The sequence below is a fragment of the Megalops cyprinoides genome, chromosome 17, assembly GCF_013368585.1.
Source record: "Megalops cyprinoides isolate fMegCyp1 chromosome 17, fMegCyp1.pri, whole genome shotgun sequence".
NCBI lineage: Eukaryota > Metazoa > Chordata > Actinopteri > Elopiformes > Megalopidae > Megalops > Megalops cyprinoides.
Genome location: NC_050599.1, coordinates 17907156 through 17926430, shown reverse-complemented (window position 1 = coordinate 17926430; position 19275 = coordinate 17907156). Strand labels below are relative to the sequence as shown.

Genomic DNA, 19275 nt, shown 5'->3' with positions numbered 1-19275 from the left:
TGTGGCTCTGGCTATCATATTGTGCAATCGATTTTTGATAAAGAGTTATGTTGTATTTGTCCACAATATGGACGGCATCCAGAATGTAACTAAGGGACCCTCTGACTAAAGATCTGAAGAGGACACCTCAAATACCCAAAATATTATCCTACCATAATTAATTATTGCTTTTACAATAACTGCAGCTTGGAAATCAAAATATAGCATTGCTTTGTTTATTGATCTTCGCATATTTAAAGAACGTAAAACCCAATCACAAAAAATGCATGCCATAATGTCCTATCTAATTATATTTATTTTAAAATGAAAGTAATTATAGTCATTCTCAGTATATGTTGTATTATATACATCCTGCAGTATACTGTTGTGTATGCAGGTGGTATATAACTTAAAATAAATAATGCCATTTAACCAGCTGCCATGCAATTCATCTTTAAATTCCTATGAATGGAACACAGAACTGTCTCATCATAAAGTCTTTTGAAAAATCTTTTTAAAAATTGTGTGGCTTTTTTCACTGCTTTCATCTACCTGCTTTTGTGAATTAAATTGATTGATCGTATGCATTCGGTTTCCCCTTGACAGTGTTGTGGATAGTTTGCTCCTGGAACTTGCTCCTGATGTTCTCAAGCTCATCTTCATCAATGTACTCATAGTCATGTCTGTCATCATCCTTGTCTTCTGTTCCCTCGAGGCAACTTTCTGAGCTGTTAACTGTAGAAACAAACAAATCATTGCAACATTCTGCTACTGCAAAGAGACAGAGCACAGAACTCAAAGCCCTTTCTCTTGTTTTCAGGGTAGCAAGAGCAGGGCCACATAGCTTTGATTGACTCTTGTACTTTTATTTGAAAGGAACTAAACGAATAATGTATTACCCTTTGACAAAAAGACATAACATTCTGCAGCATCAAGACCTGCACAAATCCAAAAATCTAATTAGTTCACAATGCTTGTGATAAAGATATCTGAAATGCAGAGCACTACTGTTGCTGTGACCCCTGCACACTATTTCTTACCTTGTTGGATAACTGGATTGGGAACAGTGACCAGATTTGGAACCATCTTCATTTCATTTCCTGGAATAGGGCTGGATGTTTTTGCACTGCCCGGTAAAACAGGCGTAACTGGCTTTGATTTGTAAACATGTGGACTCTGAAAAATGAAGTTGGGGAACATAGCTTTAGCTATTTAGTCATTTAGACAGTAAAAAGTCTTCACCAAGACTTTGGTAAAGATGTGCTTTATTCTGCTTTTCAGCAACCTGCTACATAGCTTCCTCTGCAATCTTTCAACAAAAGCTTCATGGTAGATCACGCAGAATTTGGGATAACCAACTGTATAGATTTTATTAATTTAAGATTATCCAAAATTTGCTTTGGATAAGGGAATCTGTTAAACTTACAGTAATAATATACAATTCTACATTTTAATATTCATGCTGCTTAAAAAAAGTATGACTAATGCAGGTAAGATGTAGGTGTGTGTTGTCATGCATAAACGCAGGGTTCAATGTGTAGAGTGAGAATGTCTTTGTTATGTTGTCAGTTTGTCACATACACTGTCTGACCTCCCATCAGTTCCATTACACAGCGCAACATGGGTGCTACTTTTCACCTGCCTTCATATGGGACAGAACGTAACATCGTGCCACTCTGCATTTGGCCAGCCCCTATTGGAACGTCCTTCCTGCTCTTTAATTATTTACCAGGAGGCTGACATGTGTCCAATTGCCTCTGATGTCACCATTTTAATGTATAATGACAAGGTCAATATTTAAAATTCCTCGGTCAGACATAACAATCTTTTATGGTGTTGTGACGCACGGTCACAACAGCCATTGGAAGTTAATTTGAACCTGTCGCAACATAACACAACTTAGGGGCAGCAGTGTGACATAGCGGTAAGGAGCAGGATTTGTACCCCAGGATTTGCTGGTTTCTTTTTACCAACAATCAGAGGATGCAGAAAAATGTGAAATTGTCACGATCAATCCGCATTTGCAAATATGCCAAATCAGTCTACGATAATTGGTGTATTATAAATATGCACATGACCAAGATGAGCTTTTTCTTCAGCTTGGTTAAGTGATTACTAGGGAAGGCAGAGAATAAAAATATATTTGTCATCATGTGAATATATACTTCTGGAAAAAATGAATCCAAAAATATTTGTTCCATAATACCTGTCGATATCTTAAGATATATTATGTTATATTTAAATGTTTAAATCCTCATCAATACTTATTTAAATATTTAAATCCTCATCGATAACTGATACAACATTAAAATAAACAATGAAAAATGCAAGGGTTACTTTCATATTTATTACCTTCAGTAAGCGGGAAGGCTTTGGTCCCAATGGCTTTGGTGGTTGCTGCTTGACTGATTCTTCCAAAGGCTGCTTGGGTTTCTTGGGTGGGCGCGGAGGGGGGACGATGGTAGCCGAAGCATACCTCCTCAGGGCGTAGTAGCAGTCTTCACCAATCTCCTCCACCGCACAGCGTGCCTCAGGGGACTGGCTGGGTTCAGGCATCCTGTGAAGGACCTGTACTGTCATGCAGCTGCGGTTAACGGGGACCTCCCAACACTCCGACTGGTCCATGGTGGAGATGACCAGGTAAGAGTCTGTGATCTCCTCCTCCAGGTGCAGCCCGGGCACGATGGCCAGGCCATCTTCCGCCATCGAGAGGTCCCTCACTGCCACCTTGACGTTGAAGGGCAGATGGAACTGCTGGCAGATCTCAGAAATAGTGTATTGCTTCTTATCATGGATAACCTCTACAAATCCGCCATCCAGACACATGGGGATGAGAACAGACACGTAGTTCTTGCCCTCGATCTTCTCACAGGCTAAGGCTTCCACCATCTTACGCGTGCCACCATAAATCACTTCACTGGTCTCCCTTCTCTGGACCAGAAACTGGTCCCCTACGAGTACAGTGGAGAGCCCTTCGTATCGAGACTCGAAGGCCCTTGTGGCGACTACATGAAGCTGCTCCTTGTCTCTCTTGGCAACCTCTAAGTCGTACGCCGTGGGAAACACTCGAGGTCTTCGCTTGAACCTTCCTCTGTAAGACATGGGGATCAAGAATCGTCTTTGTCCATCTGTTCTGATCTCAGAAGCTAGAATCCGTTTGGCTTGGGGGGCACCGTGGATGATGACCTGTTTGCAGTTCAAAAGGAACTGCAGTTCCTTCTGAAGCTGCCATGGTCTCTCAATGATCTCTGCCACCAAGGGGAATTCCTCGCTAGGCTTCTTAGAGATGTCACTCAAAGATAGCAACTGCACAAAACTGTCAGCATCACATTGCCCAGTCACATCAACGACCTCTACGTCCAAGTTGGACGGGATGTGCACAACATCCTTTCTATCTGGAAAGAAAAAAGTTAAAAAGCTGTGAATCTAGCACTGATGTTGTATGTTTTGTGAATAACATTACTTCCATATAGGTTAACTGGGAAGAAGAGCTATCGTCTCTCTCATTGGTGTTGTCAGATTGAGTTGATTGGGTCTAGTTGGTTTTTACATATGTGAAAATACAATTAAATTAGTCATCATTGTCACCAGAATATTTAGGGTGAATCTCATTACATCACACAAATGTATGTTCTGCAGAATTATTTCCATAACAGCACATTCTAAAAGCTTATGGTCTTGACCCAATTTTGGAGCTTATGTATGTTAACTATATATGTTCAGGTGTATGCAGGTATGGTTATTGTAACATGAAAAGAAATGCAGACAGACTTGTTCAGTAGTACTGTGTATAAAAGAATATTGCAACTACTTTCACATTAGCCAAAAATGATGGGAACAACAAAACCCCTGTTACTGACCCTGTTACAGACTGACTGACTGATTAAGGTAATGCACGAAAGGGCATTGTCACAGTATTACCATATTACAACTGATATTGATTGTGATACTGGCCATGTCCGGTCATAAGCAGGTAGAGAGCATATATGACGAAACAACTGACAACCAAATGCATCCAGATATAGCGTACTACCAATTTTCAAGATGACTGGTAATTTGAAACAATGCAAGATGAAAATAGCCATAAAAATTGCCTTTGGCTTTGCCTTCTCAGAATAACAGAAACCATTGCACATGTAGCTCTTTAGAAAAGAATTTAGCAGTCTTCTGCTTCCCTTCACTATGACTGTGCTCTGAGATTTGTTATCACTGAATCGTCTTTTTTGGTTAACAGTAGTGCTTACATACGCAGTTTAACTACACAGCTAACTGAGGATCAATGTTTCACTCATCATTTTATTCTCGCATTCACAATAAAACCACAGATCTTCTATCAGAATCATTGAATTAACGAGGTAAAGGAAAATGACAGAAAGAACAGGTTTATGCATATCAGATTCAACTGCGAGACAAAACTGAATGCAAAATAATGCAGTAATATTAGCAATGTTAGTCTAATGAATGCTTGCAAGTAAAAATCTATTAAGGATTAAAAACTGTACTTACATTTCATTACAGCTTGCAGCTCATAAATAGGTGTGAGAATCAACTCTCCACTGTAGTTCTCAGGAAGCTCACAGAAGCACCTTTCTATCGTGGGCAAAGGTTTGGCCAAATTAACTGTCCTTTTCCGGCCTTTAGGTATTTTCCACTCCACAATCTCCTTCAGTGTGTAGAACTGGTCATCCTCACACTCATAGAACTCCCCCTGTTGTGACAGCTTCAGTGTGAAGCGGTGCTTGGGATCTCTTTGTATGACATACTCACAGTCCACAGACCCCTCATCGTTCTCTGTTTTCAGACACTTTAGAGTAAAACTCTCCCCCTCCTTTACTGTGCAATCAGTTAGTTGCAGGTCACAGGAACAGCGGAACATGGGCTGGCCTAGTCGGTCTGAGCTAATGCGCAGAGATTCAGCAATTTCTCCCATGGTGAGGTATGGCCTCTTATCTGCTACGATCCTGAAAAGACCTGGAAAACACCAAGCATCACATTCATGAGAGGTGCGATCACCTGCTAGGTGTGAGTTACAAATCATACATATGTAACTAATTCCCTCTAGCCTCAAAACAGTGTGGCTAAGTAGTAGTGGTTAAGGAGTAGGACTTGTCTCTGAAAGGTTGCCGGTTTGATTCCCAGCGAGATCACTGCCGCTGTACCCTTGGGCAAGGTACTTAACCCACAACTGCTTCAGTAAATATCCAGCTGTACAAACGGGCAACACTGAAGGAAAAAAAAAAAACTGTAACCAATGTAAGTCGCTCTGGATAATACCGTCTGCTAAATGCCAAAAATGTAAATGCTTTTTAAAGCCCTGGACTGCTTTTAGAAAGCCAGGTTTTGAAAACCTGAATACTTTACAGTGTAAAAATGCAAAACAGGAACAACAGTTTAACATAAAATAGAAATTGCAAGGTGCAGCCGAAAGTACATTATGTATCCACAGCTAATCACAATGTTATGAATAAATGTGGTTTTATGTTGTGGAAATCTGGAAAATCAACGGGGCAGCCGTCCCGCCATCTGATTGTTGAATGGGCCTTCATTACTATGCGGTAATCCGTCTGGTAGGTGCATTACAATGTTTTTTTTTTATTATTATTTATTTTGTTGGTGTTGTGAGTATTTATGCAAGAGCCACTGGTGACACAGATTTTATTATCAGAGTCTGGAAAAGAACTGGATATCCCTGCAATTCACCTAGAAGGGCTACAGTGAAACTCTCCACATTTATTTCCATTATACAGTTGTTTGCATGCTTTTTTCCTCTTGAATACATCACTAGACACTTCTGCATAGTTTCTATGGTTACATTTTCTAACTGTTTTTCACAATATAGTGATAAGATATCCATAAGTGTATGTATGTAAAACTTGCTTTCAAATGACAGATTTTAACTACCCAACATTTATGCATATTTTCCAAATTAGAAAAGGCACAAGGAGCATTTGAAATGTCTTCTGACACAGCATTGCACTAATGGTTGCTGTCTCTTTGCAGGTTGATTGTGGAATGAAGCTGAAGACTGGGAATCACTGTAATCATCTATAGCCAATGTTGTAATTATTATGATGTTCTTTGAATAAATGTCAAAGCCAGGTTTTTCATAACAATTGCTGCACTTGCAAGCATACAATGTCATACAAAGCTTTCCTTAAGTGGAATTTGACATGCCGTTCTTTGAATCATCCCAGCAATAAATGCATGTGGCCAGATTACAGCATAATGAAGGCAGAAATGAAATATGACATAAATATAAGACAAAGGATGATGTTGTAACTAAAATCTGTCTCAGTAAAGTAACTGAGTCTGGAAGATTTTTGTAGTCTGTTATTTTATGGTTTCCTCTTATTTACCATAATAAATCATTTAGGGTTTACTTTTTCATTTCATGTATATCAATACTTAAATTAGTGCTGTCAATAGAGGGATAAAGGGTGACAGTACTGTGTGTTATTATTTACTGAATGTCAGCATCCTTATGTTTCCCACAAGGAAAATTATCATTTTGGAGAGACTGATCATTTAGTTTATTTTAAATGGTTATTTTAGGCTAACTGCGTTGGTGGGAAAATATAATGTACCGAAATAAGGCAACTTTCAAATGAGGTCAAACGTCTTTGCTGTACCATTACTCAGGTTACCTTACATTACCTCAGTGTAGTAATGAAGACCCACAAATGGCAAACATTGAAAACATGCATTTACATGTTCTTTTCCCTGGTGATGAAGATGGACCCACCTGGATAGTCCAGTGGTAGAGTGACCGTTACGCTGTTGGATCCATCTGGTTGAATCTCTGCCGTCAGTTTAGAAACACTAACTCCAATGATCTTCAGGATCTCTCCATTAGAAAGGCAGCACTCGCTCCCAAACATCTCATACACAGAGCCTGCAGAATAAATACACGTTTAGAAAGTGGCATTCGCAGACACTGAGGTCACTGCAAAAGTGTGACAAAGAGAGAGGATCGCTGCTGTAATGACATTGGTAAGGTACAAATATCTAGATTTAAATGACATAGTAGTGTACATCCCCTACCATAGTTTCAAGCTTCAGGTAACTACAGACATTCCTGTAGCTTCTAACACTAACTTGGTTGATTATTGCGGATTTTATTCAATTGTTTTTAGGAGGTTACTTCAAACAATTCTGCAGCATTGTAGCCTGGTGATGTATACCTATTCCACAAAACACTGCTGCTCTGAATACAGGGCAGGGCAGGTAAAAAGCACTTTGAGCAGGTCGGTAACCCACATGCACATCGAAGGTATTCAACAGCGTAAGCAAGCTGCTTTCTTTCCACAAGGTGCCCTCTGAAACAGGCATGTGCTTCGTAGCCATGGATAATGCATGTTGATATAACAACTGTGCTCATAACAGTTAGCTCTTTTTTTGCATAGTGTCAACATAATAATATATGTTGGATTTGTCATTTTTGTTCATTCCTATAACACAGTAATATGTGCCAAATACTACACTGGTATTGCCAATTACAAATTCCAAAATTCCGACAGTAAAATATGAGACACAGTTAAGTTTAGGTTTAGGGATCATTTTTCTGGTTCATTGAAGGAGGAGGCATACTTTTCTTTACTTCAAAATGACATAAACTGTTATTGAAAATATCAAGAATAAGACCATGAGAAAGGGGAGTCCATGATATTTAAACTAGAACAGCTGAACAAGATGCAGAAATTGTATGCAGCAGTGTGATGTATAAGTTATGGAACTGAGAAAAACTGTGCACGCCTAGTGGCACTCCGTAAACAGTGTTGTGTGAATGGATATGTTTAAAAAAACATTACAAACAGCATTTCGTCCTGGAGAAGGGCCTCTACTAAGCAGTGGATTAATAGAACTAATAACATGATGCTAAAAGTGAATGTTTCAAACAAGACTAAACAACAGTCAAATATGTCTGAGGTAAAGAAAAACCCTTGAAAATATATTCTGAAAACATATAACATTCTGAAAAGTAAAACAGAAACAAAGCTGCCCACTCTAGACATTTGTTCCTTTCCATTTTTACTGGCCTGTAAAAATACAGAGCTGTTTTTCTGGTATTGGTGGAAAAGACAGTGTGCAAAGATCTGAGAAGGCTGTTTCAACTGTCATTTTAACACTTACTCTTGTCAACATTTTAAAATGAACAACATCCCCCCTTACACACATCCCCTCTTTATACTTTTTCCCTGTGGTGTGGATGATGGAAATAATTTGCTAATGAGGACATTGAGACCAAAATGTGTTTTGGAAAGAAGAAATTCTGGAATAAATAAAAGTAATGTATACATTAACAGTAACAAAATCAAAAACTCATATTTGCACATTTTAATTATAGCAAATGATGAGCAGCATCATGAAAGCCACTTAGTTCCTCTAAATTTGAGTTCAATCATAATGGTAAGAATGTACAACGCAAATGAATGTTTTGGGTTTGCTGGTGGGGGGAAAATTTTTATTTTATTCCATTCCTTGCAAGTAAGTTTTACATTTTTTGTAAATTCAGTTGTGGATAATATTGACTACGGCAGTGAAGCTTGAAGCTTCCGTTATTATTTTACATATAGAATCCATAGAATATGATTTCAAATGTTATACAGGAAGCTATTATTCTTATAGAATCTTTGTCAAATTACATTTGGAATTTTTGTACAACTTTCTTAAACCTCATGATACAATGCACATTTTGAACGTTTTACAATATCCGAACTGTGATATTTAAACTTCACCATGAACGTGTATGCAAAACTAAGGTGTAAAGTTTGACCTTTCCATGATCACTGCTCTTATGGGCATGTTTCATATAAGGATGCTCCACCTATGTGCCACAGTCCAACATTATGGTTATTATGGTCCCACTCATAATTTCATTTGTAGTTTTTTTTTTTCCAAAAAAGAAAACAGAAAAATTAGGTATATAGAAGAAATAAAAAGCAAAAAAGGCATCAGGTAGGATTTCTATAGTGGAAAGCAATGGTTCACAGCACTTAAGAATGTAACCTATTAGCTATTTTACTAAAAAAATTTACTTCACAAATCTCAGAGCAAATAAAACATGCGTAAAGTAGTAATTAACACTAAATAGAGAACTGCACAGGAAACAAGCCAACGCTAGTCTATGAATAATAAACACCTTTCACAAAAGCAGAATTTACAGATTCTGCTTTTTAATGAAGCAAACAAACAAATCGAAGATGCTTGGTTTCAACAGACTCACCTTGGAAATAGATTCCAGACTGAATCTGCAGCACTCTGGGTAGAGACCTGGTGTCTACAGAGCGGGTGAATTCATCCAGAGTCATCGCCATTATTCTCCAATTCTTATTTTGGTCTTCCTCCGCACTAAGAAGCAGTTTTAAAAGACTCCCCTCCCCATGGAAACCTTTGACTTTAGAAGGATGGCACTGACATTCTTGTGTGAAGCAAGGTGTGTTTCAGTGGCAAATTGGCAGCTGGGATACCCTCAGTGTATGGCATTCAGGAGGCATGCACTGCTAAAGTCAGTGGAACAAAGTGAAACAACTTGCACCCTGTTAATGTGCAGCCCCCTGCCTCTCTCTCTCTCTCTCTCTCTCACTCGCTCTCCATTTCTCTCACTCTGTGCCTCCGGAAGCCAGAGACAACTCTGGCTCAACCACAACTCACTAAAGTAGGCTACCTGCTCAACTTTTTTCACTCAAGTTCATTGTCACTACACACAATACATAATGTGTTTGAGATTTTATCACCCAAAAATGTAATTGTCCCCCAATATCATTATTTTATTAAGGCTCAACATAGAGTAATATCTACCTTTACCTTTCAGAAATCAGGTAAGCAGTCAGCTACACAGATGTATCATGGGAAAGAGCGTTGATGCCACATGAGTGGTGTTGGCATACCCTGTTATTCAGAGTTGCAGCGTGTTCTGGCTACTACTTATTGTTGTAACATTAAAGTGGGTCAGACACAGATGTGGATTTCATAAACTGACGATGGTATTGTGTTTTGACCACAGTGTTGCGTTGGACATTGCTGTTGAGGTAACCAGTCATAAGCTTCGCCAAACCGCCTGGACTCAGCTCAGCTTTAAACACCTGGAGAAATAATGATTAACAATGGGTTTCCATTTTTTTTATTCAAAGTTATTTTTACAGCCAAAAAGCCAACTATTACAGACAAAAAAATGAACATGACTGAACCACATATAATTAATGTTCTTTTTCTTAGGGTCTCTACTCATGTCCCTACTCAGTAAAGTTAGGTTGGCTGCACACTGGTGTCCTTGAATTAGCTCAAACACTAATGAGCTGCAACTAATACTGTATACACCTTATTTCCATGATCTTTTTTTCCCCCAAAAATGTACCAAGTGTGAAAACATCACCTTAAAAATATCACTTTTTTGGTCACTTCCCGACCTTCTGAAATCCTATAGGCATAGGTAAAACTCACAAGCATTTACACAAACCACTGGAACCACATACAGAGGTTAAAACCGTTAAAACAACCTACTACTGAAATCTGACTAATACTAAAAAAAATACATTAAATGTTTACATTTTCGCAGAGTAAATTGGAAATTAAAAATGATTGTTTCTTCAAAAAGGAATGCAAGTAAACAATAAATACAAACAATGTGCTTTATCCATATAGACATATTTACACAAAGGTCTTTGGCTTATGAATTAGATTTGCTACAAAACAAATAAAAAAAATAAAAACAACAAGAAAAAAACAAGTCAGCCATCAGTGCACAATACAAACATTACTAAGCCAATGTCACAAGGCAGCACTTATATTCATATATAAAGAGTGCATCAATTTTCTTTCACATTTGTAATCAACTTGTAGGTGTGTGTGCGTGCCTGCATGTGTATGTGTGTATATATAATATACGTATATATGTATATATATGTATATAGAGAGATATTGTTCAATGACAATAATGCTAATAAAGAAAACATTTTAGCATGCAACAACTTGGCGTTAGTTTTACCCTTAACAATGGCTGCACACTGAAACAAAATATGTAAAAATTACATTAAAGCAAATGTGGCCTTGGGGCAGCACTGGATCCTGCGTCACTGAGCATGGAGCGGTACAATGCAGACGTTTACATACCAGGACACTTAGAACAGCAATGTTAAAAAAATAATAATATTCAAATCGAACGCAAGTCTTGATAATTGAGCCTCTGCCCAGCTGCACGCTTCAAGTTCCAATCTCCGAGCCGTAGTGGAAAGGGAGTCAGTGCACAAACGCCTGACCCCCACCCCCACCAGACAAAGTTAAGTTGTTTCGATGTACTCCAAAGCGAGGTCGTAACAGAAGCGGTACTGTTCCTGCAATAAAACAGAAAGGTGCAAATGAGCCGTGCTGTCACAATACGTGCCATGAGAAAATTCATCGCAAAAAGACCATTACAAAAGTACACTGGACGCACTTTTACTGTAGTGCATGCATTTTCTTTCAGCATTGTAAATTACTTATTTGACTGTTTCAAGAGAACATGCAGTTGAATAGCCTTGAACTGCACAGAGCAATTGTCTACATTTTAATACGGTGCATGAGTGAGGTGCAATTTTTGGCATGGTATTTTATACAAAGGATGTGGTAAGGGGCGTCTTTTTGTACGCATTTGATGGTTTCCTTTGATTTTTTGAGTCTGCATTTAGCTCCTGAAGTGGCTCGAAATGTACTCTTGTTTAGCATTTGCCATTTTCTTTATGCAATATTTCAGCTGTTTTCTTGGGAGACTTTCTCTGTAAAGAACAGCTTTATGTGGGTAATGTTCTAATGCCAAAGACAAATTATTATAAAGAATGTGCGTGCAATATTTTTAAACCACATCATGGTTACTAAAGACGGATTTCATTGTGACATGTAAAAGCCATCAACACTGTCTTTGCTCTACTTCTGTCTCCATTAATGAAAAGCAGAGGACTAGCGCTCATTTTGCCACAACTAGTTTCCCTCAGTAATATGTCTTGTTGAAGCTATGCTTTTGGTAAAGTTGTACATTTTTTCAGTTTTCATAACCTGAACGTTTCGAGGTGAAACCAGAAGGTTGGGTTTGTGTCCACTGACATTGATCTGTGACACTTCCAGCTGTCGTTGAAAGTCTAAAAGCTCTAGATATACTGTAGATATATCTAGGTATGGAAGAATTCTCATCCGAGGGAACACCATGGAGCTGCAGTTATAAATGAGCCCATGGACAAATTGGCCTCTCAGTTATTAATGGGTCAGTGAACACACATACCAGGCTCTCAGTCACTACTGGGCCCATGGACACACGTACCGGCGTATTAGTTATTAATGGACCTGTGGACACAATTTCTGGCCTGTTTCTGGCTGTTAGTTATTACTGGGCCTGTGGACACACTTACCGGGCTCTCCACCATGTTGGGCTTGCTGTTGCGCAGGCTCTTCACTGCATGGAACACGTCCACCACATTCTGCCGTTTGATCATGTCACAAACAATGCTGACGGCACAGAAGACCCCGCAGCGCCCTCCTCCATTCCTGCGGAGCCAAAAGGAGAGGGACTCAGTGTGCCATCTAAGACTATGAACTCTGTAAGCGCGCGTGTGTGTTGGTGTGTGTGCGTGAGTGCGAGAACGTAAATGTGCGAGTGTGCTTACAGGCAGTGTATGATGGTCCGCCCCTCTCCCTCCTCGCACTCCTCCTGCCACTTGTCCACCTGCAGGATGAGCTTGAGGAAGGAGCGCTTGGACGCAGGAACCTCTCTGTGCGCCGCCCAGCCCAGGTACTGGAACTGCCTAACCATCAGGTAGCCCTCCTGAGGCTGTGAGGGAAAATAACGCACAGCATCAGCTAGGTTGGCCCTGGAACAGTCTGGCTTGGGCCACACTTACTTGCATTTCATGTGTACTTGCATTCTGGTTCAAAATCAAACTTAAAATCTAATTTGAAAACAATTTTTATTTAACAGAGTTTCATTCTAACAGGTCCTCAATATAACAACTGGTCAAACTGAATGTTTGCAGACAATTACATTTGAATAGGAATGGCTCCAGACAGACAAAAATGCAGATATCATACAGATACTCACTCTGGTTAGGTTGCATATCCTGAAGAGACGACTAATAACATCACAATCCATGGAGCAAGACATACATTCCACTTGGACAGGGCCGTAGCGAAGCATTCCCTCTTCAGGCCAGTACTGTGGGCAGCCCTGATGAGGACAAATATCTAACATGAACAACATTTCTTAAGGATCTGTAGTTCAATGACAATTTACACCGGAACATTACATCACACACGGTGAATACTGCAGCCCTGGGAAGAATCAAAGCAAGCAGCACGCAGAGGAAGTCACGCTACTAACCTGCGCAAGGTCTATCTCATTCAGCATAACCAGAGATGTGCAGCCATAGTCGTATACCAGCCTCCAGAAGTCCTTTACCGTGTTGGGCAAAGGATGTTGCGTGACGATAAAGGCAGCAGGTTGTCTGTAGCTCTATAGCATGGGGGAGGGGGGGACAAAGACTAGAGTTCAGTGGTTTAGCAGCACACGCACCATTATTTACTTCAAAAGCATTGGCTTTTGTTCAACTGGTTGACACAAATGGTAAGCGATGGTACATCTCATGTGATGGTTAATGTGTGAATACATGACCATGCAAGAAAATGCTTTTGCAAACCTTGAACAAAATCTTTCCAGTCCAATACTCTAAAACAACAGGGGTGTATTTTAAACCAGAGCATGCAAATTTTTTACTTTTGCATGCTATAGCAGTCTTTAATAAATTGAAATGAATTCTGCTGACATAGCACTAAAGCCATGAAACAAATCCAGTTTAATAAAAAGAATATTTCGCAATTAATCAAGAAATAAAAAAAAAAAAAAAAAATTAGAAATTACCTGGTATTCTTCTGACGGCTTGGTTAGAAAAAGTCCAAGAGTTTGTAAAGTGTACGATGAAGTGATTTAACATTTGCCTCAAAATAAGAAAGCTCATAACTGGCATGCCTGCTATACATCTGACTCTGTGCTCTGAAAAACCCTCTCTCCACCGCTCTGCCTCTGACACAGATTGATCACTACACAACAGACTACGACAGAAAATCGCTGTTAATAGTCTGAGCTGGGGAAAATGCCCTACACTGTGTGTATGTATCTGTGTGTGTGTATGTGCGCAAGTACAGGAATTTCTCTGAATGTAGTGTTTATATCTGGAGATGTGCTTGATCGTGGTTTGGACACTTCAAACAGATCATGGCTGAAAGACAGCATGGCCGACAGTCTCTTTAGTTGCTGTGCCGCTCTCTACTTAACTTCTTAACTTAGCAGGACAATTCCAAAAAGAGAGGGAGTTTTTCAGCACAGCATATAGAGGCAAATAAGGACCAGTGACTATTAAAACTGAGGTAGTGCCATTTTTCTTGGTTTTATAATAATTAACTTTCATTTTATCATAATAATAATAATAATAATAATAAATGTAACAATACTATTTCCCTCATTACCATTTAGGTGCTTTATTTGATTTATTTCATGTAGAAATGTCGTACAAAGTACACTTACCTCAGCCCTCTATTGAAACTAATTTCTTAGCGCTTTCTCAGTTTTGATACAGCAAATAAAATGTTGAACTTAATCTAGGACCACATAAAGAGCCATCTTGAAGAATTATGTAATTTAAGTGCAGTGATCAAAAAATAAAGAAAAATTATATATTTCTTTTTATTTTAAAATAAAATTGTCAGATTGGTTTATGAGTTTTACTCTTACTCATAGCCTACCTCTTCCACTGCTTAGGTGATACTTATCATAAATTTAATTAATGATTGCCAAAATACAACTGGAAAAATATCCAGAAAACAATGCAACAAATGTTTATCCTCCTAATGTCTGAGAACAAAAATATACACCTGGATTTGTCTCTAGCTTTCTGTTTCTGCACATCAGTAAAATTCAGTGTTCTTGTTAAAGTCTGTATGCTGCACTGACACTTACGTCCAGCAGGGCGGCGTTGATGTAGTTGCTGCTCTCTCCGTCGATGGTGATGAGGAACGGCAGGCAACGGTCTGGCGGCAGCATGTCCATGAAGCGGTTCTTCTCGTGGTTCCTGGGCAGGAGGGCAATGCTGCAATCCTCTGGCTGGGGTTGTGGTGTGACTGAGTTCAGAGTCTGGGGCACAAACAGACACAGACGTTCCTGTCAGGGGGACTGCCCTCATATGATCAAACCTTACTCACTACATTACATTAGATTATTGTCTTTTAGCAGACGCTCTTATCCAAAGCAACTTCCATAGGTTAGTTTTTACGTGTTATCCATTTATACAGCTGGATATTTACTGAGGCAATCCTGTGTTTAGTACCTTGCCCAAGGTTACAGCAGCAGTGCCCCACAGGTAAATCAAACCAGCAACCTTTCAGTTACCAGCCCTGCTCCTTACTACTGCTGCCCCATACAAGTGTAAGACACATCATTCCATCAATTCCATCAAGCCCAAGTATGTTTTCACATTACGGGCTGCTCACCTGGAATTCATCTTTTAGGTGTGAAGAGTTGCTCTGAGAGTCTATTCTTATCATGTCGTAGTAAGCGGCTTTGAACTCGCAGGCTGGAATTACGGTTTCTCCACACAGGCAGGCCTCGAGGATGGCATCGTGGATAAAGATGTACTGCTCCTGTAGTACAATGGTCAAAAAAGCAAGAGAGAAAGACACTTAGCCTCTTCTAAACAGAAATCCTACAGAAATTTACCGATTTACCGGGCTGATACCGAATGTGTACCTCAGTCTGTACCATGTTGATGCGTCGTGATCGCAGGGCCTTCACGCAGTTGTAGATGTCCACCACGCCCTCCCTCTCGGCCATGTCCAGCATGATGTCGATCACTATGTAGCAGCCGGTTCGGCCAGCGCCAGCACTGAACAGGGGAAAAAGACAGGGTGGTGAGAGCAATGCAGTGGACGGGCATCATCATTTTGTGTCTGTGAGTAAACTCACAGAAGAAAAAAAAAAAAAAACTTGTTACTGTCATTAGATTACACTATTGTCACTTAGCAGATGTTACAGCTTACGTAGGTAGCAGTTTTTACATATTGTCCATTTATACAGCTGGATATTTTACAGAGGCAACTGTAGGTTAAGTAACTTGCCCAAGGGTGCAACGGCAGTGTCTCAGCGGGGAATCGAACCGGAAAGGTTTCAGTTACAAGCCCTGCTCCTTACCACCATGCTCCACTGCTGCCCTTATGTTATGCAACTGCAGAAGCATGCTTCACAGCAATTAATTCTGTGCTGTAAACATGTCGAAGGATTATGAAAACTGACAAAGATCTTGTCTGTATATGGTGCATTTAACTGTTAATAAGGTGTTTGTCTTCATCTTGACATGGGCTGGAAATGAGCTATCACACGTATGAGGGAGAGGTACCTGCAGTGTACCACGATGGGCCCGGCGCTGGGCGGGTTGGACATCTTGACCCGGCGGATGAAGGACAGGAGGCCTGTGGCGTGGTAGGGCACGCCGTGATCGGGCCAGCCCGTGAAGTGGAACTGCTTCACCTCTCGCAGCTCGTTAAACCCTCTCTGGTGAACAAAATGCACACCGCAGCCATCAATCACAGAGAAGGGGACAAACACACTGCCTTAGTTGTCTCTGTATAATACAGGATTGCAGGAAGAGCTAACAATTCATACTCTCGGCTAAGGGCGCCCATGTGAAAAATGTTTGCCTGGGTGCCTTTTTTGGGTTGCATTAGGAAAGAGTAAAGTAAATAGAGGCTGATCATTGACTTGGTTAAAAGGAAGAGTAACTTTTGCTCACCCTCTCTAATGTGAAAGTTCTGACGACGTATTCTGCAAGGGGTTCCACCTCCACAAACGTCACTTTGAAATCCCCATAGACTTCAGCATCATCTGGCCAGTACTTGTAACATTTCACCTAGGAAGAAAATAAATGCAATTGAATTCAAAATGTCTGATTAGAAAAAAAAAATCTATATTTTAGCTTATTGCTGAGTCATTACCGTAAAAGAAACTAAACTCCAGTGCGTGCAGAAGCTTTCATAAGCTTAATGTTTATCTGTGAATGATTACAATAGGCTTGTTGTGCTATGGGAACAGGTTTCTCAAAATGAGGAACAATAAACAGAAAGCATACCCGCCCAACTTCAACCAGGTTGGTTACCATGACGACACAGGCTGACTGCTCCTGCCAAATCATCCTCCAGAAGTCATACACCGTTTCATGGACTGGGCCTGCACAAAGACAAAATGATTGTCTCTTAAAAACTTTCAAGTCACATTTAACTTTCAAATCACATTTACTAAAACTGATTATTTAACTGTCGATCTGCAAAATGACTGGCCAAATATTTGTTGAAAATATGGTTTATGCAAGGCACGTACAGTTAAGTTCTACTTCAATATTACTATGGTGAATTATAATATAGGCAATGTACTGAGGTTCACAACTACACATCTGTATTTTCTTCACTACTTGCTGTTCCTTTTCCAATTTTCAAATGAAATGAACTTCCTCTGAACTACTTTGTCTTACCTTGTGTAGCAATGTAATGACTTGGCCTTTGATATCCCTAAAAAACAAAATAAAAAATAATACATTAAGAAGACTTACTGCTACAATAAACCCCACAAAAAGCGAATTTTTACACAGCAACAGGCTACAAAACTCTGCTTGGTATACTCATGGCTTCATGAACACAAGTACTAGATGGCATATGCAGCAATAACAAGAAGCTGGTTCCACACTATAGGTTGGTTAGATCAATCCCAATCAGTTGCGAGGACAACTAATTCATAAAAAAAATTCTTCAATAATCTTCAGTAATACACAAGCAGACAAATACTAAAGGTTAAAATGTTAGTGTTTTCCAGTGGACCATTAAACTAAACACAATGTTTTTGACTTCATTTTTTCAGTTTATTAAGGGTCATAAACTGAAATTGTTATCATATCAGAAATTAATTTTTGAGCTCTGTTAAAGTCAATGGTGTAAATAAGCACCAGTGCCATTGGCACGCTGTCAAGAGTTAATAATGAGTTTGTAGGTGGGTATAACTTTTGTTTTTTTTCCACATTCTTTCAGAGACCTAGCATGACAGAGAAAGGGAGAGATCTGAGAATAAACTGTTTTAACTTTGCCTTAAATGCACTGAAGTCACAAACGTTTTTGATTTGTAGTGTACTGTATGGAGGAGGGTTAATATTGATGATGTGCATCAACCACTGTTCAGTTGCTTTGGGAGACTATCCTCAAAGTGGTTCATTTTAAGAGAAGCCTTGTATAAACTTGAGTAAACCTAAACAGTTACTGAAGACTAATGCACTAATGTATATAATTGCATCATGCACTCAATTGGGTAGGTGAAGTGTTCAACACAGAATATCTGGGTGTTCTTTTGTGCATATTTGTTGACTTTGAGTTGCAAAAAGGAATTTCCTCATGTGAGGTAAATAAATGAAATCTTAATCAAATAGGCAAATAACACTATGAAAGCTGAAGGGTGCTCTTCTTGGACTTCCAGTGAGCTTGCAGCACTCGAGACGGGAGCCAGAATCAGGAGTGAGAAAGAAACGGAGCCAGAGACGCGGGCGAGTGGCAAATAGACAGACAGATATGAAACCACTGAAGTCTGAGTGCTTTCCCCCACTGGGACTATGCTCTATCATTTCCTCTTCACTATTTTAGTTTGTTGCTTTGCGCTGGGAACCCGTGGGGTGAACCGAGGGGGATTCTATTGCTTTACATTTTGTCTCTCGCTTAGTCCCAAAATAAACGCAGATCTGCAGACTGTGATCATAGTCCCTTCTGGTCTCCAGAGCAAGTACTTAGCTGGCATGTGTCATAATTCAAACTTTTGCTTTTTTAAGCTACTGTATCTAGTGCTGCTTGTCAGACTTTTTTTTTTTTTTTTTCCTTTTTTGCCAGGGATGGCATTACGTTACGATGACAAACCAATACACACTAAAATATACTTGGACCACTGGGTAATATACATGTTAAAAGATAACAGTAAGGTAACGTATTCATCATTTTTCAACACAGGATTTGCTTTAACAGCTTATTGCGGATCATGTATTGGAAATTACTTGGGGGGGGGGGGGGTTCCTATGCAACATTGCCATTTCCAGTACTTTCCTTTCAACAAAGTATTACTAATTTCACATACTGAAATTTTATGACTTGGCACAGACACGGCAAAGGGGGGAACAACAAGCAAATTCCAACATACTGTCACCAGCAACATTAGTTCATAAAACAAAGATCATATTGACGATGAATACGAGCATGACGAAA

General features: G+C 39.6%; 2 protein-coding genes across 12 annotated transcripts in view; both read right to left on the bottom strand.

Moving 5' to 3' along the window:
- Nucleotides 1-496: 496 nt before the first annotated feature.
- themis (thymocyte selection associated) lies at nt 497-9380 on the bottom strand. Its single transcript, XM_036550469.1, has 6 exons — nt 9203-9380; nt 6722-6871; nt 4486-4950; nt 2332-3374; nt 1020-1155; nt 497-714 (listed from the first exon to the last, which is right to left on the bottom strand). Exons 1-6 carry the CDS (start codon nt 9291-9293, stop codon nt 545-547), a joined length of 2055 nt encoding a protein of 684 aa, XP_036406362.1. The 5' UTR covers nt 9294-9380; the 3' UTR covers nt 497-544.
- A 1506-nt stretch (nt 9381-10886) lies between these two features.
- ptprk (protein tyrosine phosphatase receptor type K) overlaps nt 10887-19275 on the bottom strand; it is a 130421-nt gene continuing 122032 nt past the window's right edge. For 7 of the 11 annotated variants that reach the window (XM_036549286.1, XM_036549290.1, XM_036549293.1 and 4 more), the window contains 12 exons: nt 17514-17550; nt 17115-17212; nt 16779-16895; nt 16386-16540; nt 15740-15875; nt 15484-15633; nt 14954-15127; nt 13322-13453; nt 13043-13168; nt 12612-12775; nt 12357-12492; nt 10887-11309 (listed from right to left, as the gene is read on the bottom strand). In XM_036549286.1, coding sequence (XP_036405179.1) covers nt 11256-11309; nt 12357-12492; nt 12612-12775; nt 13043-13168; nt 13322-13453; nt 14954-15127; nt 15484-15633; nt 15740-15875; nt 16386-16540; nt 16779-16895; nt 17115-17212; nt 17514-17550 — 1479 coding nt within the window. In that variant the 3' untranslated portion in view covers nt 10887-11255. Of the gene's footprint in view, nt 11310-12356; nt 12493-12611; nt 12776-13042; nt 13169-13321; nt 13454-13858; nt 13877-14953; nt 15128-15483; nt 15634-15739; nt 15876-16385; nt 16541-16778; nt 16896-17114; nt 17213-17513; nt 17551-19275 lie in introns of all 11 variants that reach the window. The other 4 variants (XM_036549285.1, XM_036549288.1, XM_036549292.1 and 1 more) reach the window with 1 other exon arrangement.